A 24,932-nucleotide genomic window follows, 5' to 3' on the forward strand; every position below is an offset into this window, starting at 1 on the left:
GGGTGAAGCTTAGCAGCCATCAGTATAGCATTACAGAGCTAACAGAAATCAGCCTGAGGCTTTTCAATCATTTCCACAAAGTTCCTAACATTCACAAAATTAGGGTGAGAGAGAAAGCAGCAGCCAGAAAACACAAACCAGCCTCTCTCCTCGCTGGCAGAGGAACAATACTACTGATGCTGCTTCTGTGTCTCTGAGCTCTTGCTGCTCTCATCTTTCTCTTTCCTCCAGCCCAGCACCACACAAAGGCTGTGCTTGACATTGCGCTCAGCCTTGATGTGGGACAGGGTGACTTCCATGGTCTCCCTCCTCTGAGCATGCTTCCAAAATGTAAAGCAAATTCCACCAGAGAGACCAGCAGGACAGAAAAACTAATATACAGGGTTACAGGGCATAGAGAGTACTAACTGATTTTTAAATAAAACTTTTTGGTTTTCTCTAGCTGACTCTCAGCTTCCACTTTGAGCCTTTTTTTAACCTCACTATCCTACCAACAATACTCCCAACCTAACAGAATTTTTCTACTTCAGTGAAAAGACAGACTAAGAGGTGTCACTTCTGCTCACCAAAAGCTTTGTCTCTGAGGGGAAAAAGCCAGTTAGAAGAGGAGAATTAAAGCATTAAGATGAAGTATGATTACTTTTCTCCTTTGCCCATATGGTGATTCCACCCTTCATTACCACCAACTAACAGGAACTGGTAGCTTGAACACAGTGTGTAGATTGGGCTGCTAGTGCCAAACTGCCATGACTACCTATGCCAAACATAATTGAAAATCCAGATAGTTCTGGAAGTAGTAAAAAATTTGTAGTTACACATACCTACTGCACAGTTACTCTTGTGCTTATGACAGATCAAGCCCATACCATGTTGACCAGTTACTTCCAAGCTTGGCTACAGTGAATTCAAGTAATAGATTTTTTTTCTGGGATGAGAAGCTACAGTTCAAGACTTAAATACTTCACAGCTCTTGATAGATTAGCTTTAGCTTTTGTAGAAGAGGCATAAACAAGAGAACTTTAATAGAAAAGTTGGCAGGAAAGCAGAAGGTACTACATATAACACAGCATGATCAAAGAAATACTAACATTCAGGCAGGAAGTTTGATCTGATTTAATTTTGTTTGTGCTTACTTATCAAGGTACAATTAAAAAAAAAAAGATCAGTCTTTGCAGTGAAAGCTAGTGTTCTGTTTAAAATAGTCACTTGTTTGTCATTCACTGTCAAGTCCGTTTAGAGCACCTTGTTGAAAGAAACCTTAAATCCTGCCCTCAGGATTTTCTCCTGTGTTGTTTGCACTGATGTCATGAAAAAAAAAAAAAATACTTCCCTTCTTTCCACACCCTAAGCCCTGACAATTGTCTTCACACAGCTATTGTCTAATCTAACATCACTGCATAGACAAAATTTTTCAGAGCTCTCTTGGGCCTCTGCTTTAGTAACTTTTCTTCATCAACTTTAATGAATCTGAAACAATATTTTGGAAGGCCAGACTTTAAACATAACAGATGAACACACCAGTTAATATTCTTACATGCATATGTATACATACATAGGTTAAAAAAATAAGTTTTTCTTAACAAGAAACATTGTGTAACCTGATTAAGAAATGAACCCTCAGCAGCTGTGCAATACTGTAAAATGTGCTAGCTATATAGCTGACACAAGGATAGTTACACCTATTTTCAGAATTAAAACAAAACAAAATCCGCTCACCCTAGCAGCAAACTATACTATCTAAGAAAAAAATGATTCTTTGTAAGAGATTGCAAAATGTTGTTGAAGAGGCTCCAGGTTGTTACTTGATTTTAGATGGAGTTTCTTTCCTGTTCTCGTGCAGTCACAAAGTTAAGCAGGTCAATAGCTGTAACAATGCCAAACACCATTTGCCGCTTACTCGAAGAACCATCAGTGTGATCTACATAAAAAAAAGAGGGGGTTCTGTCTTTAGGAGGAAGAAAGACACTATTTCAACAGCACTGTTCATAAGACCAGTAGCGCAAGCTATCACAGCTCTGAACACCAGAGCACACTGGCAGAGTTAGATATCATTGATGACTTGTATACTCTGGTGGAACCCAGATGTCATCTTGATTTACAGTCAACAGGAAATGGCAAGGACTATCATTCAGAAAGGCTACTCTAAAGAACGGGGATAGAAAAGGGATATAGAAACTGAAACATTATGGGAAAGACATGGGTCCATCACTTATATTCTCCTTTCTACTGAAGAAAAATAAATAGAAATCACTGGTTCTCACTGAGGTACCAGGTGTACTGTTGACACCAGATTAGGCTGTGAGGCCTTCCTTGTTCTGTGCCTTTGACAAGTACATATTAATTCAACATCTCTACACAAATTATATCCTTCGTATGGTTACATGTTAGCATTAAAATTAGTGCAGTGAAAACAGTAAAACAGTGACATATTTGCATAACATTTTTTAGAGTAGCAAGGATTTAGGAACTGCAGAAGGACCTCCATACAGGAAGATAACTGACTTTAGGCAAACAGGTGAATTCTCTCTGACAGGGCACAATGCAGCAGCTGAAAGGACAAAACCCAAGTTACTGTGATAACTTTAGGTATTAAATTCAGTATTACTGATTAGTGCAGCAACATGTACTTTTTTCCCCTCCAGTAAAGACCTAGAGGGGCTGTAGCTAATAATCCTACCACAACCCTGTGAACTTTTAAGCATGTACTTGTTTAACTAAAGCATACATTGCTTCAGTGGTGGCTGTAATGGTTTTTAGCTGGTGGGAAAGGTCAACAGAAAACCATACATATGTACATACACTTGGGTATATATACATACCATATATACTATACAACAGGGGTTTAAGACTTAGAACAATACTGTAGAGAGCAAGAAAGTAATTATCCATTATCAAGATAATACTAGCAAGATGAGAATATTTACTTGCTTTACATTGGAAAACCAGTAAAATAGCTATCACCTTTGAAGAACCCTGTAACTTTCTCCTGTGTATCCCTTTCTATGCTCAGCCCAAACTGCCACATGCCTGCCTCAGCTAGCATGAGGATAGCTAGCAAAATCCCTGCTGAAAAAAAAATCACTGCTAATGTGGATGAAGGAGAACACTATAGCTCACTGAAATGTTAGTAAAACTGTGCAGGTGTGTGCACGCCTCTGTCAGTAAGTTTGTTGCATGTTGTGACAAGCCTCTCCCATATGGTAAAATGGGCATGGGTTGCCATTCTCCCATGATGATTTTCACAACAGCAATGGTCATTTTCATCTGTTTGCCAGCAAAGAACTAGAAAGTCTCAAAGTATTATCTTGATAATGAATAACCTCTATCATTGTTGTTTGAGACAGTTCTCTTAAACAATCATTGCACAATGCTGCCACTGCATGCCACTATTCAGAAAAAACAGAAAAAGATCTTAGTGAGGTTTATAAAAGTTCTGGTAGGGATAGACCTCACTGTCCTTAAGGCAAGAGCTGCTCCTGTATCATTTAGAACGACCTCCAAAGATTGCTAGAGACTCTACTGAAAGCCCTGGCAAATCGTTCCACAGTATTACTCTCCCTATTTTTTACAAAAACATTACTACTGATCCAAATGTGTTCAGCTTCCAGCCACTGGCTCTTGTTATGCATCTGAATGGCACCTACTTGTTCAATGAACTCTTTCTCTAACTTCTGTTCTTATAGGGAGATATAAAGTCAGTCCTTAACTTTGTTACACAGGTTGATTCAACTTTTCAAGCCCTTGCTAATAAAGCATTTTCTAGTGCATCTTAGTTGTTTCTCTGCTTGAAATTTCTGCAACTTGAAAATACTGTTTGAACCAGGAACCACTAGAATAGGACATATGATATTACCATCCTCCTATGCCACTGCCAGATACAGAGTTACTATGAAAAGCATCCTCCCATTTACATCCAAGAACCTTATTAACTATCCGAGCATTGCTGAATGAAACTTACGTAATTTTTCATTGTGACCATAAGGTCTTTGACCTAGGAACCAAGTACTCTGACCCTTTATCTATGGTCTAAGTTCCTTGTTCCTCCAATCTGGCTGTATAAAGACATTTGGTTTACTTGTACCCAGTCTGTTCAACAATCTAGATTGCCCTGAATTTCATTATTTACTGCTTCTTCAATCTTTGTTTCACTGCAAACTTCCAGTGGGATTCTAGGTTTTCTTCTAGACCATCAGTTAAATAAAAATGAATTGTTAGAGAGCAGAAGGTCAAGAGCAGATCCTTATGGAATCCATTAGGGACAAACCCAAATTTTGATGAAGATTCTTCATTTACCATTACAATTTTGAGATTTGTCAGCTAAATTTATCTGTCAAGTCTGAGGGCTGGTTTTAGTCTACTTTTTCCAGTGTTTCTAATTTCTTATGATAGTTTAAGAGGAAGATAAAGTAAAAAAATGCCACACTGCATATACTGAGCTTTCAGCAGTTTAGTCATTTCCAGTTCATAGAGGAAGCAATGTAAAGAGTTTTGAGAAGGATTAAGAAAAGCAGAGCTTGGGAAAAAAAAATCAACTATTGAGTGAAGAGAAGTTAAGTTAGTTTAAATACAAGATAAACAGGAACCTGAGAAGGTGATGTCAGTGTTGACATCTAGCTTTTACTGCACTTCATGAAGCTGAAAAGATTTTGCTTTGAAAAGAGAAAAAAAATTGAGGTTTGGTTAGCCTGGGACATCCACTGTCATGAAACTGCTGGAAATTGTATGATAGGTCTAAAGAGGGGCAAAATCATTTGTATAGTATTCATAAGCTGACTGCTACAAGATTTTGCACATCATTCACTGCACACAGTAGTCTGGACTCAGTCATCCTGTTGCCCTTGAGGAGTGACTTGCTCCAAGAGCACACTATGGTGTATGGGGTTGACAGATTGAACAATTACACCACAAGAATTGCAGTGGTCTGACTACTGGCAGTAGCACATAGTTACACACACACAAAGGATTTGGCTTCTTCAAACATTTGTTCATACACTCATGTTTGCTTCTTATTACTGTTCATATAAGGAATACATTTTGCAAGGAGTAGTACTCACATTGAATCTGTTCATGGACCACTAGAGCAAAGTGATCTATTTCCAGGATATGAGAAAGTTTCCCCAAGTTGTCTTGCAGGTTAATCTAAAAACAGAGAGAGTTATAAAACTTAAAAGTCCTGTATATACTTGGTGGTAAATAACCCCATTCACCCAATGTAGTATTAAAAAAAATGATGCACTAGTATTTATCCACTGCTAACATCCTGTGTACTGTGAAACACTAACAATTCAAAGTTCAATTGAAAGATAGGAGTTTGTTGCTTCTAATTTTTAAGAGAACTGAACAAAAAAGTGAGTCCACACATGAAATTCTCATTACAACTCTGAAAACATGGAGAAACATTAACAATACTTTTGAGGAAAGACTATGAAAATGAGTGTTGTATCTAACACAAGAAGTTACCATAAACCTCAAGACATACTCAACTGATTTTGCTCTAGCAAGACTGTAAGAAGAGTGAACAAATCAAGCTGCAAATCACTGTGGAAGTAAATATAATTTGAAAAAGTAGCAGGGGAACAGAAAAGCCCAAATAAGCCAAAACACAAAACCAAGGGTGAAGAATACTCAGCTAACACTATTGAGGTACAAGTCAAAAAAACTCTGAATCAGGAATTTTCAGTGAAGCAGGTTAACATTAGAATTGAACAAGACGACACCTTGCACTGGATCTATAGATGGAATATAGGTCCTTCTGAAACACTTAGCTAATCACCTGCTGAAAGCATTTGAAAGTACGCATAAAACTTTTCCTACAAGCTTTAACTGATTTTAAAAGCATCAATGAGTCTATTATTCAGGGTACTCTGAATTTAGAGCAAGGAATTTTGCACTAAAGATTAAAAAAAGCTTCTACCCTGTAGTGAGCTCAGCTTGTGACTAAGAAAAAAAAAAAAACACGCATTTGGCAGCATGAACAGTACAGCTAAGCTGGAAAACATAGCTCTGGTTTCCATACTCTGAACTACAGGAGATCAAAAGGAAGATACCCAGTAACCTGCGCTTAAAGGATAAGCAGTCTGTAGCTCAGACAAATATCAGTCCGTAGGCTTACGGGTCAGGCAAAGGGTGGCACGGCTTTGGCCAGTGCCCTGAACAATTTAGCTCTTTGCTAAACAATGCAAGGCTCGATGTCCACAATATTCACAGTGGAGAAGGACCTCCTTTTGGAGATTAAAATTAGCTTGACCAAAGTGGGAAGAAAAGCAAAAAGCCATGAAGCTTGAGGTTATGTGCATTTAACCACATTTCTCCATTAAATCATCATTTCAAATGAAAAATAACCAGTGAATGATACCTCTAATTGGCATGTTAGCAATACCACTGTGTCATGTCATTCTCCCTCCACCGCTGCCAAGGAACATCAATGTTGAAGAGAAAAGGGATGTTTCAACTGTTCTTTAATGAAGAAGCATGAGGTAATTCAAGCTGTCCATAGAAAAAACCCACAGCCTCAGAAGTGCAGAGAATTGGCTACTACAACTAACACCACTCTAGCTACCAAAGTGATTGTACCACGCCAGCCCCAGAAACTCTTAAAGTGTCCAAGTAAGGGAGAAGAGCTAGACAGCTTTGTTACGCACCACATTTTCACCTGACGCTTGATTATCTGTCTGTGAAAGAAAAAATATATTTGTATTTCATCTACAAAGAATTTGCATTCCCTCTCAATTTCAGAGATCTGGTAGATTAAACAGAAGTATTACATATACTTCCTGAATACTGGACTTCGTTTATTTTTAGTGTTGAAACATGGTATCTAGTGAAAGCTAGATCTAACATTCCATGCTAAACATTTTCCTGTAAATGAAGCAAAACAGCAGCAAATAATACTTGCCACACAGCTGGGAAGTTTAGTGATATCCTGGCACACCACAGTGGATGGACATGTAAAATTAGCTAACAAAGCTTCACATATCTTGACAACATCAGTTTTCACTAGCCATCCCCGTTTCAGCAAGGAATATGATACAAAAGGCAAACACTCGCCTGTTTTACCTGATATAGGAATGAGTTATTAAGAGCTGTTTCAACATCTGTTTCTTCCCTTTGGATAGTCACATTGCCTAGCTTTGCACAGAGGTTTGAGGAAGAGAGAAGACAGGAATACCAGAAGAAAGCCTGCTGAAGCAATGGAAGAGCCCAATGTAGAGCCAGAGCACAAACCTGGGAGCTATTCAGTGGTATGGGATAGAGTTTCGTGCTACGTCTGTGCTCAGTAACAGCTATTCTGTATGGTCCGGTGTAAATCTCATCCAACCTGATGCCATTGTAATGCTAGAATATCACAGTACTTCAAACCAGAGAACTGGAAATTGCAGAATACATTTACCTGTTTGAATTGCTTGTAGATTACTTTGTTAACTTCATCTGAAGGGTGGACTTTTCCAGCAAGCAGTGAAGATAACATGTTACCCAGGGTAACCATGCCCAAAATCACCCTGTGGAAGAAGGACAAGAGGCGATATGGTTAAACAATGCAAGCTATTCCTGGAGATAAAAGCATCCATTCTCATGAGCCTGAACAAGTTGATTCAGATGCTTCATAGCATAAAGCAACATTACTTGGGATATACCTGGATTCTGTATCCCTTACAGGAGATTCCTAGAGTCAAATTCTAGGAAGTGCTGGAGAAACAAAGATGTCACCAAGTGCTGCAGGTGCCAAGCTCTTCTGCAAGTCAAGCTCCTTGTATTTCCAGCTCTCACAAATCAGAGAGCTTCTTGCAATCAGCAACTTTATGAAAAGCAGACCTCAAGTTTTGTGCCTTCAACTATTCTTTTACAAGGTCCAGCAGGGCCAGAGATATGCTCTTTGCAATTTTGCTTGTTCTCCTTTTCCTTAGAAGTATGCTACAGAGGCTTATTAATCCCTTGCATTGGCACTGTGACCAGAGAAAAACCAAGCAAACTCTGTTCATTCTTCACTCTGTCCTACAAGGAACCCACAGGGTACCAAAGCGTGTCAGTCTGCTGGGAGACTCCAGTAGCAGTTACTGCCTCATTGCACTATAGCAAAACATTCTGAACAAGCTAGGTGAAAGTTATGCGGAGATGGATAGCTCTGAGGCTTTGTTTTAAATGTGAATTTTTGCTCTGGTAAGTTAAGCAGCTACTACTGAAAAAATGAAAATACCCCTGAAGCAATTATGATGATATATTCAATGTATCATTAGAAATATATTAGAAATTATAGCATATTAAGAGTCCAGCATTGGTATGTTTAAGGTAACATTTCTGAACCACGTTTCAGACAGCAAGCCATTATCTGAAAAAAGCTAGATAACAGAAGGAATATTATGCTTCTAGTAAGGATTTAAAGACATCCCTTAGGGCCTGGTGAGTGAAGAAATATACATGCGTGATAGCAATATAATATATATTTGTATATGTATATGGACATACCCAGATTCATCAACAACTGGTACCTGGTCGAATCCTTTTTCTCGGAGGATTTCAATTGTCTTTGCACAGGTAACTGTTGGAAGCACAGTCAGGGGAGCTGAGAGGCTTAATTCCTGAACACTGACATTCCACCACCTAGAAACAAAACCAAACATAAAACCAAGCAAGTCTTAGGGGGGAACAGAATCAGTAGCTCACATCCCATGGCCTTCAACACTAGAGGAATGACAAGATTCTCCAAAGTCAGGAATCAGCCACAGTTAAACTTTAAAGCTTTCAAGTTCTCTCCAACATCAGTCATCCAGGTGTGAAGACACGTTATGACTGAAAATCTTATTTAATCTATATCCTAGAACAGAACATGGTTACTGGAAGGTATTAGTTTCCCTAGTTTCATTATTTCTATCTTAGACAGAAAATTCTGGGCTTCTGCTCAAGAAGCTAGCCATATTTAGAGTCACTATGGGTAGTAGTTTTAGGGAAGGTCCTCCTTCAGCCATGTACAGGTGTAATGCTTTGCATCAAAGACCTCTCATCTTTGTAGTATCCAGGGAATTCTACTTTTTCATTTTAGATATGACCCTTTTCATTCAAAATCATTAAGTCTTTTCTGCTACCACACAACTCAAGGAAAAAGGAATTGAATTCATTTAAGCAGATTTGATTGTAATTAAATACTGACATAACAACACAGAAGATTAGCTAAAATAAAGGAAATGGCACAATTTCTAATGATCTTTAAATTAAAAACTGCCACAATGACAACGAAATAAACTCAAAAATCCAAATGGATCTGACATGTTTACCAAGGTTTTTTCACAAGGTCCTCTTCTTTCATGAATCCTTTCTGAATCATCCATTTGTCACTCAAGAACTTGGACCTAGAAAGCATCAGGAAGTGAAGAGCTCATTAGTGGACTAACAATTTAAGAACAGCAAAAACAGTATCAACCAAGACAACTGCACAAACCACTATGACTAACAACTAAAATGTAACTTAAGAATATACTGCATTTGCTGTCCAAGCTTACCAGCCAGGAATATGGAGATGAAATCCTCATAGGAAGAAAGAGGAATCCCATAGGATACAAAGCTTCAACTACATCACTCCCTTGCAAAACAGTATAAAGACAGCCTGGAATGAAGAAGCGCCAACCTGTACTCAGCCAAGATCTTTCTGCAGCTTCTAAAGTCATCTGGCATTGTGTTGGATGTAACAACAGTCATGAAGCACAGCTAAAGACATGTTTAGGGATATGTTCAGAATGGCAAGAGAGGAATTTCCTCACAACACAGCTCAAAGCTGTCATTCCACCACTTGCAAACTCACACCAACACTGGCTGCTGCTACAGTACTGCAGTGTCGAGCTGTCATCACATGCAAAAAGAGCAGACAACTGCCTTTAAATAGACCCTTCCAGAAATGGGATGGCATTAATGGTCCCCAACAAAGAAAAAGCTTGGAAGCAAATTTTTTCCAGAGAGACGTCAACTAATCTAACTGATTAACCAGTGGTGGTTAGATACCAAAGCCACACAAGTAGCTCTGCTTTCACAGGGCTGAGCTCTTGCCAACACCATGTCAGACCCTTTCTAGGTACTTCAGAAGTTGTGCCCAAAACACATTTGTTGCTTTGGTAACTAGGTGCTTTGAGATGCATATTCAACTTGCCACTGTTGTAAGGAGGTGAGGGACTGCTTCCTCTGCCTCCTCCTGCAGGAAACAAGTAGGTTCTTACATGTAGTTCCTGATAGAGTCAGGAAACATAACAACACAGCGCTGACCTTCCTTCAGTTCTTTGGCTGCCTTCACAGCTACAGACATGGCACTGCCTGAGCTGCCACCTGTGAAAAATACAGATGTGAGACAAAACTGTCAAATATCTTAAGGAAAATGACAAAGAGAAAGGGACAGAGCAAAAGAGGAGAGAAGGCCAGTACAGGAAACCAGGTTGAGGAAGATGCTTCTGAACTGCAAAGAGATCTCCCTGACTTGCACAAAGCCTCATCCTCCCACACACTCCGAGAACCACAAAGTATTAACATTTGCTCTTACCGCACAATAGTCCTTCCTCTCGGATTAGCATGCGCGCAAGAGTAAATGACTCCTCATCATTGCTCTTGTACCACTTGTCCACTACCTGGGATGAGGCAGAAAGAGAGGAACAAACAGCTCTTGAGAGGAGGAGGGCTGAGCAATTGTAACTACTACTTCAATCCATGCTCTTTAAGGTAATAAACTAGAAAGCATCAGACAATGTGGGGATAATGGTTAAGGGTCTGGGAGCTCAGGTCATTTTCTCCTCAATCCTGCCAATAAGGGGGAAGGATGGGAGGAGGAGAAGATGGATTTTCCAAATCAACACCAGTGGTGCAGCCAGTTGTTAGCAATAGGGCTTTGGTTTCTATGATCATGTGACCCTGTATGAAGATCAACAACTGATGAGGAGAAATGGGATCCACCTCACTTAAATGAGGCAAGAAATATACGGATGTTGTCAGGAGCACGCAGGGAGAAATATACAGATATTGTCAAGAGATGTTGTCAGGAGTATGTAGGTATGCAACAAGAAAGGCTAAGGCCCATTTGGAATTAAATCTGGTAAGGGATGTCAAAGACAACAAGAAGGACTTCAAATACATCAATAGCAAAAGGAAGACTAGGGAAAAGGTGGTCCCACTGCTGAATGGGTGACCTGATGAGGAAGAACACAGAGAAGGCAGAGGTACCCGAATGCCTTCTTTGCTTCAGTCTTTACTGCTAAGGCCAGCCCTCAGGAATCCCAGACTCTGGAGACAAGTCTGAAGAAAGGAAGACCTCCCCTTGGTCAAGGAAAATGAAGTTAGAGATCATTTAGGTAAATTTGACACCACAAATCCATAGACCTCAATGGGATACAACCACAGGTGCTGAGGAGCTGACAGATGTTATTGCTAAGCCACTCTCCATCATCTTTGAAAGGTCATGGAGAAGGAGAGGTGCCTGAGGACTGGAAGAAAGCCAGTGTCACTCCAGTCTTCAAAAGGGGCAAAGAGGATGACCCAGGCAACTACAGACCAGTCAGCCTCACCTCCATCCCTCAAAAGGTGATGGAACAGCTCATCCTGGATGTCATCTCCAAGCATGTGGAGAAAAAGGTGGTGGATCAGGAGTAGTTAGCATGGATCCACCAAGGGGAAATCCAGCTTAACCAGTCTGATAGCCTTCTATGATGGAATGAATAGAAGATGGGTAGATAAGGGGAAGCTGGCTGGGTAGATAACTGGAGAGCAGTAGATGCTGTCTACCTTGACTTCAGCAAGGCTTTTGGCACTGTCTCCCATAACCCACACTTCCTGAGCTTATATAGGAGGATGTTAGGTGAGTGGACAGTGAGAAGAATTGAGAACTGGCTGAAAGACAGAGCTCAGAATCTAGTTGGAGGTCTGTAGCTAGTGGTGTCTCCCAGGGGTCAGTACTGGGGCCAGTCTTGTCCACCTTATTCATCAGTGACCTGGATGAAGTGACAGTGTCTCCTCAGCAAGCTTGCTGAGGATACCCAACTGGGAGGAGTGGCTGATACAGCTGAGGGCTGTGCTGCCAGAGAGACCTGGACAGGCTACAGAGCTGGGCAGAGAGGACCCTCATGAAGTTCAACAAAAGCAAGGTCCTGTACCTAAAGAGGAATAACCCCATTCACCAGTACAGGTTGTGGATTGACCTGCTAGAAAGCAGCTCTGTGGAGAAGGACTTGGGAGTCCTGGTGGACAACAAAGTTGACCATGAGCCAGCCACGTGCTCTTGTGGTCAAGGCAGCCAATGGTATCCTGGGGTGCTGGAAGCAGGCCGAGGAAGGTGATTCTGCCGCTCTACTCCGCCCTGGTGAGGCCTCATTTCAAGTACTGTGTCTGGTGCTGGGCTCCCCAGTACAGGAGACATGCAGCTACTTGAGGGAGTCCAGCACAGGGCTACAAAGAGGCTTACAAAACTGAAGCATCTGCCCTATGAGAAAAGGCTGTTTTCCAGGCTAAACAGGCCCAGCTAAAAGCTGGAAAAGAGAAGACAGAGGGGATCTTAATGTATACAAATATCTTAAGGGAGGGTGTCAAGAAAATGGCACCAGACCTTTCAGTGGTGCCAAGTGACAGGACAAGAAACAACTGGCACCAACTGAAACACAGGCTGTTCCATCTGAATATGAGGAAAACCTTTTCCTGTGAGAGTGACAGAGCACTGGACCAGGTCGCCTGGAGAGATTGTGGAGTCTCCTTCTCTGGAAATATTCAAGATCTGCCTGGACACAATCCTGTGCAACATGCTTTAGGTGACCTTGCTTTAACAGGGGGGTTGGACTAGATCTGCAGAGGTCCCTTCTAACCTCAACCACTCTGATTTTGCGATAGCTGCCCTATTGATCCATGTGCTTTGTTTTCCATCCGGCAAGAGTTGGGTGGTTTTGTTTGCCAAGATAAAATGACAACATTAACAAAATAGTCTCTACATTGACGTCTTGCTGCGAGAACAGCTACAGAGAGCATAAATCAGTTTCCTCCCCTCTTGGAGGGCTTCTGAGAGACAGGCTGTGCTTAAAACCTGACATTGTCATACTACTTTTGTGGGAGTTTTTTTTTTTTTTTTTTTAAGTAAAGGGAAATACTATGGTCTAGAAAATGTTACCCGCCCAGTATTTCTACCCCACATTGTAAAACAAGTTGTTCAGCAAAGTAGTCTAAGGACTGCTTTCCTTGATGGGGAAGAACAGGAAGTTTTGTCTAACCCTCCCCTTCCAGCTCCCAAATTTTCCCAAGCTTCTTCTCCATCCCAGTGGAACGCAGTGGGTAGTTAAACTGAGAAGCATGACTTACAGATCTATCCAGCACCGTGGGGACAAAATCATATCCAATTCCTTCCACTTCATACGTCGTCTTGTCAGTCCTGTTCAGTTCTTCTGGTTGAGCCAGGATGGAGCCTTCAGGATCAACACCTATGATCTGTAGAAGTTTCCAGTTTGGCTACTGTGACACATTGTTTTTGAGAACACAGCCATTTACTCAGTGCCGACCTTATGACAGCACACTAACTGCACACACAGAGCAAACCTAACTGCAATCTGGTGTCCTATTCAGTTTTTTTCTGGCAACATTCACCTCCCTTGTGATTAACACGCTTTGGTGCTCCTGGCCCTTAGCAACCCATCCCACTTCTTCAAGTTGTGACCACTGCAAGTGATGGGCACCAAGGGTTCTACATAGTTTTTGTATGGTTCAAAGTTGTTTCCATTCACATATCAGGTATTACTACAGTCAATACATTTTGTGCCAAGTGCAGGCAGAAAGGTATGTTCCCTTTGATTCTTCTTCCTTGATTATGTAAGGAAATACTTATGATTGAAACAGATACTAACTTCTGTGAGGAAATATAAAACGGTATACAAGTACAAATATAATCCATTTGCACAGAAAGTTTCACTTTTTAGAAAGTCAGCAGCTCTTGAAGATTAGCCATGGCATAGTCAGAGAGAAGAAACACAAGGCTGCAGGACACTACAGAAGGATTTTTCTCATGCCATGAAGGGATCTGAGAACCAGTTCTCACCTGCAAAGCCATACCTTGACTCTGGTCACTAATGAGACCAGAGCACAATGTTTTCAGATGGACTCTGATACCTTTTCTTTGCTGCTCAGAACTACCTATGAGCTGAGGACATCTGAGAGTTTCCCCAAGAGAAACCTAGGAAGGGCTTAAAAGGAGGCAGAGATACTGAAAGGAATGGGAGTGACTCTAGTGGAACAGTTTGAGTCTCTCCCAGCTAAAGAGCTTTAAACTTGCCACCTACTTTGCATTCTGGGCACTTCAGCTTCAGCTTTCTGGAAATGCCAGTGATGGTCCCTCCAGTGCCAGCTGTAGCCACGAACATGTCTATTTTTCCTGTTTCAGGGTGAAAAATTAAAACACAGCTGTAAAACCTGAGTGTGATGGATTAAAAACTATTTACATTTAAGTATGGACCTTTTTCTCTAACAAATGCAAAAGATGGAAAGCAAGAATCCTCATATCTTCTGTCTCTTCCAATAGCTGTATTAAGAGACCTACCTTGAGGCCACTTTGCTTAATCTCCACTTATTTCAGCAACAGTTTTGAAACATCCTTTCAGCAGCCTGACAAGGCAACAATTTATGAGGCTTTCAGCAGGGATGAGAGGCAGCCAACAGAGTTGACATTTGCAGCCTTCCTATAGATGGATACTTATTCACTCTTTAACTTGCAATAAACAGCCAATAACGCAGGTTAATTTACTGAATGGGTGCCCAGAAATGGGATAGGTGTGCACTGAATTGTTAACAATTATCTTCTCATTTACATGCAAGAAACTCTTGTTTTTGTTATGAGTACCCAGCAGAGCCAGTGCAGGTATGACAGAATTCATTTTTCTATCACTTCAGTTCTCCTGATGCATATAATAAGGGTTTGGTCCATAGTCATATACAACAGCTTTGTTATTAAAAACACACTAAAGGTCACTAATTAGTATACAAAAGTGAATGCTTACAAGTCAACAGAACAACACTTCACCAAGCATGTGCCAGTTCAGATCCAAGACTAGTGTAAGCTAACTAACACTGACTGAACAGTGCTTGGACTACAAGGAAAAAAAAAACATAAGAGGAATGAAGCATACAGTTAGAATTCATCCCGACTCTGTTTGTAGGATGACAGTTTGCTAAAGTACACTCATTTTAACTCAGACTAGAAATGGAAAGACATGCTAAATAAATCCTCTGCAGCATGGGGAGAAATACTTTCAAGGGGAGAGGAAGAACACGGCACATGGTCCTTTAAGAAAATTAATAGCTGATTTTGTTATTCCAGTAGCCAAGATCCCACAAAAAAGCTAACTGTACACTTTTACAGGGCAGGTCAGCAGCATCCTACATGATCTCCCTCTGCTTCCTGTGGGAATACCTACATGCTAGACAGCAGGATTGCACTGAATGCCTCTGATAGCTCTAGGCTGGCTAGCTGGCGTACTGGAAGTGACTGAGGGAGTAGAGATCTTTAGCTGAGCTAGTTCATCCAGCTGAGGAGATCTGTTTGAGAGCTAATTATAAACAGGACCCCTGCAGAGTAAAGAGGTCTTATTGGTATTAGCCACAACAAAACAGCTTGTGCTCCTAAAGAAAGCAGTAAGTGAAGAAAATTCCAGTCTAATGGAGTATTTGATCTTTACATAATATCTAACAAAATTACGATCACAACTTGTAGCAAACTCCATGGATGTGGAGTGAGAGGAAAAATCTCTTCCCTGCCTCTATGTACAGTTTGGCTTCTGAGCATGTAAAAATACTTATTTCTGTATTTGTGAACATACAAAAGAAATGACCCTGTTTCATGTCACTTTAGCTACAGCATATTTTGAGTTAAGCATAACTGCTTTGTTCACCTGGTCACAAGCAGAGGAATCTTAAAAACCAGAACAGCCCTCTTTAATGTAAAAGGCAGCTTAATTACTATGACTACTGAAATAAGACAACTCTTTAATTACACACAGAATATGGGCTATGATATATCAAAGTCTATGCATTTCTCAACCACTCCAGGCCTCTTTCTTCAAAAAGATGGAACAACAATATGGAATACTAGGGACTCATTAAAGAGGAGGCTAAAATAGCAAACATACCTTCACATTGCTGCAGGAGCTCTTCAGCAGTGGTGTCATAGTGCGTCAGGGGGTTGCTGGCATTACGATACTATATTGAAAGAGCCATTAAGTAAATAAGACAAACAGCTTTTTTCGCATCCTGTGGTACTGCAAAAGCATGACAAACATTCTCCAATCATCACAACAGCTGCATAATCTCCTTCCAGACTGTTTCCTTATCTGTTATCTAGACCTAAGCAGAATGCCTCAGGGTAAGCGCAACATCCCGAAGTGACCTAATTTAAGGATATTCCTAAGGTGCCAGTATTCTCAAAAAAAAAAAAAAAAAAAAAAAAAAAAAAAAAAACAAGATCAGTCTTGTCTATGGGAGAATTTCTTTTCAATGCATATGACCCTGTACCCATTTTTCTACATAGGATTGCCAGTTCAGTGGAGAAAGCCACCTTAATCTTTTCACAACTCCTGCAAACAGGCTTACTGCTGCCATCTAGTGAAATAAAAAGCTTGCTAACTCACAGCATGGTGAGAGCTGAATAGCTTACACTTCCAGATCTGAGACATCCTTGCATTCATAGACTCATATGAAGTGCTTAAAATTTAGCCAGCAATACTAAGGCAAACTGCTGCAATACCCACCTTCCATGCTAGTCCTGACACCCAGCTCTTACCTGATCTAGAATATGTGCATTGGGGATTTCATTTTTCAGCCTCCATGCTACTCCCACATGAGATTCAGGAGAGTCAAATCTGGCAGTAGTTGGGGTCCTCACAATCTCAGCACCCAGAGCTTTGAGGATATCCACCTGCAGCAAACAAGGGTGGTCACAAAACCCTCAAACTCCCTCCCAGCACAGAGACCTCAGTGGGATGGACAGGAAGATGTTTTACATCATCTTTTACCCCATCTGGGATAGCTTCTAGCATCTCTCCTGTGCCCCTGCCTTACTGCATATCACTACGCCCAAAATCTTAATGTCATTTAGCTTCTTAACTCAATCTTGTTTCCAGTCTGGGCCTCCAGGTCTCTAGAAACTGTTACTCCATATCAAGGAGCCTCATTCAAGCAAAACTGTCTTCTCTCAACTAGTCACATACACTCTTCAGGGAATTCTGCACTCTGGAATAGTACTATATTTAGGCATAAAATGTAGGGGTATAAGTTATGTATATTTATGTCCTCCTTTGGACATAGGCAGCAAAGAGAGGATCCTCCAGGGCCCCATTCACTCACTCTGCCCCTGTGAGGATAGAAGACTGACACTCAGCTATGCCAAGGCCTGTGTTCAAAGGGGAGGCCTTTGGTGCTGGTATGTGGAACATGGCAGTAGCCATGTGGTACTGCTCCTAAGAGGGTGGAGAAGAACTAGAAATGGGACCAGGCTTTCAGGGGACATTGCTCTTCAGCTGGAATACAGCAAAGGCTTGGACTGAGAACTGTTTGGCTGGCAGTGGTTTGCTGCCCTAAACTGCAAAACAGAGGCTCTCCTTGCCACCATCCAGAAAGCACTCTTGAATTCAAGGAGAGGCCCTAGTTTAGGCTGCTATTGTAAGGCTTTTATGTTTTTATGCTTTCTAAAGCAAAGGTAAGCTGATGTGACCCAGGGGCCTTTTCCTTTCCCTTTGTTGTTGTGGCTGCACAACTTGGATACCTTCCAGCATCTCTCAGTTTTCACTTGAAGTAACTCTGATTCTCATGGCCTTTGCTCAGCCCAGAACAGCAGAACATTCAGAGCTTCAGCCCCTATCTTCCTCCCTACTCCTGTGGCATAAGTGACAACTAACCTGGGACAGGTAGTCACTTCAATTTACTATGTACATCTCAAATTCCTTTGAGATTTTTAAAGCAGTTATGACAGCTCCTTTAACTGACAGCACTGCAGACAGGGCTCTGAACACCACAGTTCCTTCTATGGTTAGTCAGATTTCTCTGGACACTGGCAATAGTCCCTTGACCAGAAAATATTCAGTAGAATTCTGCCTAACCAATGATTTGGAGGCCAAGAGCCTACACCTTCACTGCTAAAGCCACAACACTCATCTGCATCAGAAACTCTGCAAGCCCAAACATGTTTATTTGTTAATACTTCTAAAACAAAAGGAGATCTGACCTTCTCCATACTCATTTTCTCTGGCATCACAATGATACAACGGTAACCCTTCACTGCTGCAGCCAAGGCAAGCCCAATTCCTAGAAACAAGCGAAGACATGCAAGCATACAGTGAAAAGCAACAAAACAAAACTCTGCAAAGCTAGCTTTTGCATGTCCCTGCTTCAATAAGAGATTTTTATTGCATGCTTGGGTAGGATGACTTTAGACAGGTGGCAAAAGGAAAGTTTCTGGCTCCTAGCAAGAGTTGAATTCACAAATGCTGCTGTTCTTAAAGGATAAGAAGAAAGTTTAGCCAAAAGTGGGAAGAAATCAACATGCAAACCACTGGCTTTACCACAAGCATATCACCTTTCTCCCACTATTTTTTTTTTTTTTTAAGTAGTTTGGGAAATAAATTTTAAGCTAGAGGATTATAGCAATTGTTTAGATACCTAAGAGTACTGGGGCTTGTATTGACTCAATTCTGCATTAAGTCCCAGTTTGTGATGCACCTAAATCCTTTCCAAAAGGCATGATTTAGACACTGAGTGTGACAGAGGTTCCAATGCACTGTGTCTGCCTGCTACAACAGTTAATTACTTTGACTGCTGGGACACCTACTTCACTTCTGGTTTCAAAATCTGTACCTCCAACATGACTGTCTTTCTGCATGTCTTTGTCCATCTACCTGAAGAGATGATCTCAAAATTACCTTCCCTATAGAGCAAGGCTTACATTTGCTATCAAATCACTGCTCTGCTGGATAAGCTAAACAAATTGAGTTAGCAGAGATGTGATGTAGGGCTGAATGGCACTGCTCCTACTATTTTAGGTACCACACAATACAGACACTGGCCCATGATAATGCCTCACAAGCAGTTTACCCTACGCAGGAAGCTGTTTTCAGAGCTGGCTTTGTTTCTACAGAGCACAAGATTGTGTAGTTGCAGAAAAAAAATTGTGATAAATGATCTAAGATGAAGGCAGAATTTGAGACCCCAATTCTAACACTATACTTTCTGCTACTGACTTGAAAATGCAGCAAGTTTCAAAACGGGACTTCAGCTGAGAGAAAAAAAAAGTGAGATGAAGAGAAGCCTTGTACTTTAATGCTCTGAGCAGTATCCTGGAACAAAAGCCAGTGCCCTCAGGCTACTATCTATCCTGCTCTTTGCTTTTAAATCATGACAGCTTTCTGAAGTAATTACCTTGCACCCCCTTCACTTCCGCTTTCTTTATATTTTAGAGTCTGTGGCAAGGAGAACTATTTATCAGGTACTGCCTCAAGAAGCTGGATGCTACAATGTGACCTCCTACTATAGGACTGCATTATATATAATATGCAATTTATTTATACACACACATTCCTCCAGTAGGTCACACTGATATCCAGCTTCCTGAGGCAGTACCTGATATAGTTCTCCTTGCCTATATATACACACACATGCATATATATGTATATACACACATATACAATTTTAACATGTATGTGTGAGATTATCTATGTCTATCTATATATAGATACTCACACAATTCAGTCTTACAGTGGGATCTGGACTGCAGTTCCAGCACTGGGAGGCTGGCTGCCAGTCATGGAGCTCTCTGGTATACCTGTACTAGGCATATAGGCAACTGACTTTTCCTTCTTCTGCAAACCTCACTCTTGCTAGTGCTGAGAGCTGCATGTAGTTGCTGTCTCAGTACAGCTCACAGCTCTTATGAGCAGGGTAGAACTCGATACGTAACCAAGGCCACACTGGCATTTTTTGTAGGCCAAATGTGCCCCCTCCCCCGAGTGCTCAGCACTGCAGGAGTTCAGGCAAGAGGTATAGCCACAGTCAAAAGCTTAATTACACTGCACTTCTCACAGGACAGCAGGCTGACATAGTGACAGAAGACTTTCCATTTATTTCTGCTGAAGGCAAGTGAACCTGTCGTGGATCAGCTCATTCATCCTAGTCCCTCTGTTAATATCAAAGTTTGGACTGGGTCAAAAGAACAAAAGGATGGAGACAGACCTAATTATCCTCCATCAGTGGGCAACAGTGGATACTCAGGAAACAGCGTAAGAACTGGTTAAGGCATCTGGTGATACATCTGCAGCATACTTAAGGCAGAAAGCAGTTTATAGCTTAGACCTCCTCAAAGGAGGCAGCATAATTATATTTAACTTTTGTATTTAAGTGGTCTAAGCGGGAGGCCCTATGCTATTTTGGGGAATTACAGGTATATTTACTCTCTGCAAGTAAAGCAGCCCAAAGGAAGCAAAACAGCTTCAGCTCAGGGGACCAGAACAAACTCTAGTCTCTCCCAGCCATCAGATTCTTCCCTAACCAGTAGGGTTGTTTCTTCTTCTAATCCTCCTCAAGGACAAGATACTGGCCCTAGAAAAGTCTGCTTAAAAGAAAAAAAAAATCAAGGTATGCAGTGAGGGCTGTGTCAGCAAATAGTATAGGGAATTAGTTCAACTCTCAACTGCAAAACTATTGGAAATGCTGTTTCTCAAATCAGACCCACCTCACCTGACAATGTAGGGATAAGAACTATAGAACTTCCAAACAGGAGAAGATCTAGATTGAGTCTTTTGGTGCTTGATTTCCAGTAATTTCATATTTTAATTCCTGAACTGTATCTAAAAATCCTATTGAATGTTGTCTAACACCTTCTTCTTTTTGAAAATAAAGAGCCCTTGCAAATTTAGCAAACATCCTTCTTAGCTATTCTGTTCAGCACAGTTCATTTCCTCCTTCCCATCTATCATACATACGAACAGCTCTGCAGCATTCCCTATACCATCCAGGCAGGAAGGGATCCCCCTTCTTCCTTTGCACAGGCAGCTTCTATGCTTCAGTGTTAGGTCTGTGGAGGCTTCCATTGAAGAGAGATTCCACACTTTGCCAGGACTCCTTCATTCCTACCTGTGTTTCCAGAGGTTGGCTCTATGATTGTATCTCCAGGCTTCAAAATCCCAGCTTTCTCAGCATCTTCTACCATCCTCAGGCTAATGCGGTCCTTCACACTACCCCCAGCATTGAAGTACTCGCATTTTGCCACTGGGAACAAAGAAAACAATCCAAGTTCTCAAACAGTAATCATTTGCCAACAGAATGCTCATCTCTAACATCTCTTGAAGAGCAACATAGTTAACACGATGCCAGCAGAATTCACCTCCCTGTTTACAGCAGGGGAGATGGGGATTCAGTTCACAGCCTTTCCAGGTACAAGTCACAAGGAAGATGCTCTACCCATGCCTTGCCTCCTTCCTGCTGCATTCTTTAGCCAAAGGAAGTCTGATTCAACAGAAAGTTTCTCCTCTTGTTCAGCCTATACTTTCACTTCAGTACTCCCAGCTTTAATCCCTTCAGTGCCATTAAATATTACCTTTCAGGACTCTGATCAGAGCTTCCAAATAATTTATATATAGATTTGTTTGAAATTCCACACATACTGGAATTTATTGACATCATTTCATCCCTTTCACCATCGTTTTCAGTGATCTTTAATGATAATTGCAGATTCCCATTTTACAGGTACTGGTGATAACTCAGTATCAGATGCAGTCAAAAGCCTCACATTCTTTCTCCCCTCAGCCTGTTCCATGGAAGTGGAAAGTCTGCAGGAAGTATTCAAGTAGTGCACACAAAGAAGTTTCAGACAGTCAAAACCTGAAAAATCTGCCAAAAGAAGTTTCTTCCTCCTGTTTTCTACAGGGTCTCCACTTCCTATGGGCTCAGGTTTCATGAAATAAACAGAACTACCTATGTTTGAGAAACTTTCATGTTGCTCTCCAGCCTGCAGTAGTACTCACAGAGTTCACACTTCAGCCCAAAGTGCTTCCCAATCTTGTTGATCCGCACCAAGGGTGTATTGCCAACTTTATTCAGGATGTTTGGCAGGATGTTTGGAGGCTCAGACCTAGCACACAAACAAAGTCAGTGGATTCACAGAAGGATCTAAAGGCAGATTACACAGTAGCAATATAGCATTTATGAAGCTTGAATGCACTCAAGTTTCTCCTCCCCTTTATCAGGCTATTTATCTTGAACATTCTTTTAGAAGAAAAGAACTATTAGACAGCTTTGTAAAACAGCAAATCCCTAATCCAACACTCAAGGATTCTTCAGACATCAAGCCAAGTGCTGTGCCAAGACGGACATGCTCTGTGCTTCCTTCTGGCATCAAATAGCTTAGCAGTGCTCAGTCAACCATTTTACCAAGCAAAAGGCATTAATAGTGCAATTCTTTGTCTAGTCAGAGAACTGTATGCCAGGGAACTTAGTTCCAGTTCATCCAGTTTCACATCACATATCTTTGGTCTCCAACATTTAATCCGGATTCTCAGTTTTGCTTATTCATGAAAATTAAAAAGTACCAGCACATCTATAAGCAAAGCAGCACCAATTTAAACCAGTTACCTCTTGTTTAACCCATGTGGCTCTCTGAGGGGACCAGGATTAGCCCTTTACTGAAAGTCAGTAAGCAAAGAAAAGCAGTGCTTACATAGTGATATGATGATGTGGGGAGGCTGATAAGGGTTTCCCAAGCTTCCAGGTGCATTTGCTAGGTGTATCAGGGCTAATCCACTTCCTTTCATTCTCAGTAGCCTTACAGTTCTCATTGTCCCTCCCACCAGAGAGGAAATACTTCTCAGGTGCATGAAGGCAGGAGTTTGTGTCTGGCTTGGCCTGGAAAGGAAATGAAAGCACTTCATCCTTGAAAAAGAAAAGCCTGCTGTTATTCACATATCCTGCTGTAAAAGAGTCAGCACATCCTTTGAGACTATCAAAGTAACTTAGGTTCTGAGACACCATACAAAGACACCCATTCACAGTCACACTACTATTCTCCTATGATAATTAGAATCACTAAAGACTTCACGTTCTTCACCTTCACCAATTTATCTGTTTCTTGCCTAATGTTTCATCAGATAATTTTGAGGGCAGCCTGCCCAGGCCTGCACACTCTACCCTTATGGAGATTTTCAGAGAGCAGCATGGCCCTGTATGTCAAGATTGGCAATGGCAACCAACAGATGCTAGTTAGTAGATGATTCTAACACCCAAGAACAGGTTCTGCCACCATCTACAAGCAATCCTAGTATCCTATGTAAGACAGGGCATCAGTGAAAAGAGAGAGAGCACACACACACATGCAAATCCCATCCAAATCTTGCTTTTGACCTTGTATGAAAGCATCTACAATGAATAGATATTTTAATGGTCCGTTGATGCTTGCATAGTACTGTAAAGATAGGAAGTCTTTTAGCATCATTTTGATTTGCCAAGCACTTTCCACCAAAATAGAAAGCCAATTTGAATGTACCACAATGCTGAAGCAAAAAGCTCAGGACAGAGACATAACGGTAACTTAATAAACACACTAAAGCATGTGCTTAGTGCAGCTATCCTCCAAAAATAACAAACCCCAAGTCTAATCCCATGGGAGACACTGTTCCCAACCAAAAACCATTCTCAGAAATAAAATCCTTTTCATTCCAGGCAGAAAGGAGCAGAGTAAGACCATGGAATGACTGATCAGAAAATAATGCTGAAGGACTTTGCACTACTTGCAGTCATGTAGAGTGTTTTCAGAAAGGCCATTAGTTTCACTAGGACCTGCCTCTAGAGAAGCATGGCAGAAGTCTTAAAAAAAAAAAAAATCTCTGAAAACCAATAGGGCTTTCCCAAATTCTGGTAATAGTAAGATAGGCAGTCTTCCCTAAAAGAATATTAACTTTGAGATAACATTCAACCAAATAAGCAGAAGATTTTTAAACTCTACCATTTATTAAGCTTTCCGAGGACAAGGCAAACCTCTCAGGAAGAGCTTGATATCACTTCACTCACTAGGTTTCCTGCTAGATTCACTACATGATGCCTTAGCATCAGCAGGTATGGAAGCTCTTCTGCAGGTCATTAGAGTAGTAATGATTTTTAAGGCAAGCTCCATCTTAAAAGGGGAACTTGGGTTTTGAAGTGATTCAGCATCAGAGCTGGTATTAAATACCCCTTAGTTCTTGGAAAAGGGATTCTGAAAATGAAATGTGTCTTATTTGTGAAAAGTATAATCCATTGCTTTTTATGCCTTACATTTCCCTTTTGCATGGAGGTTGCAACTCAAGAATCTGGACATTCTAGTTTTAATCTATCTTCCATTTCTAAGACTGACTGTAGGGCAGAGCCCAAGTAAGAAGGCAACTGATTTCTTGAGCTTTAGGCTCCAGCTAATTTTGTAAAGACTGTTTTTGACGATAGCCAAGTTGTGGCAGTGGAAGTCTTAAACACATAGCATAAGTGTTTTGTTGGCTCCAAACCAGCAGCAACTGTAACAACTAACATGAATCAGAGAAACTATCGCAGCTAGAGACTGAAACATTCCCCACCATGTTTCCTAGAGAAGCAGGAACTCTTCCCATGATCTCTGTGTGGCTTAAAACCTCACCCAAATAGTACCTTGGGAACAGAAACAGGTCTTTCAGATATTAGCTTTTCCATGCTCCTATGTAAGGGTGGACACAGACTTTCTTCAGCAGACTTTCTCCTCAGGAGAAGACACACGTCCCACTTCTGAGAGGATCAGGAAGCTGCAGAATGAAGCAAAGATTACTTGTAGAGGCAAGATTAAAAAAATCATGAAGCAGAGAGATCAAGCAAAAACTGAAGCTCATGACACTGTTCTTTCTGCATTACCCAATATCCCCACTGCTCTTTCCTCCATGGATCAGATACAGTAATGCAAG

General features: G+C 41.1%; 1 protein-coding gene across 1 annotated transcript; it reads right to left on the bottom strand.

Annotated features, from left to right (window-relative positions):
- Positions 1 to 1,098: 1,098 nt before the first annotated feature.
- On the bottom strand, positions 1,099 to 24,697 carry LOC134139431 (cystathionine beta-synthase-like protein). Its single transcript, XM_062573812.1, has 16 exons — positions 24,646 to 24,697; positions 22,694 to 22,878; positions 22,002 to 22,108; positions 21,112 to 21,246; positions 18,212 to 18,291; positions 16,772 to 16,906; positions 16,122 to 16,191; positions 14,280 to 14,371; positions 13,309 to 13,434; positions 10,520 to 10,604; positions 10,203 to 10,308; positions 9,270 to 9,344; positions 8,464 to 8,598; positions 7,391 to 7,499; positions 5,055 to 5,139; positions 1,099 to 1,918 (listed from the first exon to the last, which is right to left on the bottom strand). Exons 1-16 carry the CDS (start codon positions 24,685 to 24,687, stop codon positions 1,809 to 1,811), a joined length of 1,677 nt encoding a protein of 558 aa, XP_062429796.1. The 5' UTR covers positions 24,688 to 24,697; the 3' UTR covers positions 1,099 to 1,808.
- Between the last annotated feature and the right edge of the window lie 235 nt (positions 24,698 to 24,932).

Source organism: Rhea pennata, chromosome 1, assembly GCF_028389875.1.
Source record: "Rhea pennata isolate bPtePen1 chromosome 1, bPtePen1.pri, whole genome shotgun sequence".
In the NCBI taxonomy this organism is placed as follows: domain Eukaryota; kingdom Metazoa; phylum Chordata; class Aves; order Rheiformes; family Rheidae; genus Rhea; species Rhea pennata.

Excerpts from the sequence above, each read along its gene's own strand:
- LOC134139431 (XM_062573812.1), bottom strand. The coding sequence starts at position 24,687 with ATGGAAAAGCTAATATCTGAAAGACCTGTTTCTGTTCCCAAG. Across the intron at positions 13,435-14,279 it reads TGAAGTGCCCAGAATGCAAA|ATCATAGGTGTTGATCCTGA; the intron begins GTAGGTGGCAAG and ends AAACTTCTACAG. Across the intron at positions 8,599-9,269 it reads GACCTTGTGAAAAAACCTTG|GTGGTGGAATGTCAGTGTTC; the intron begins GTAAACATGTCA and ends TTTTGTTTCTAG.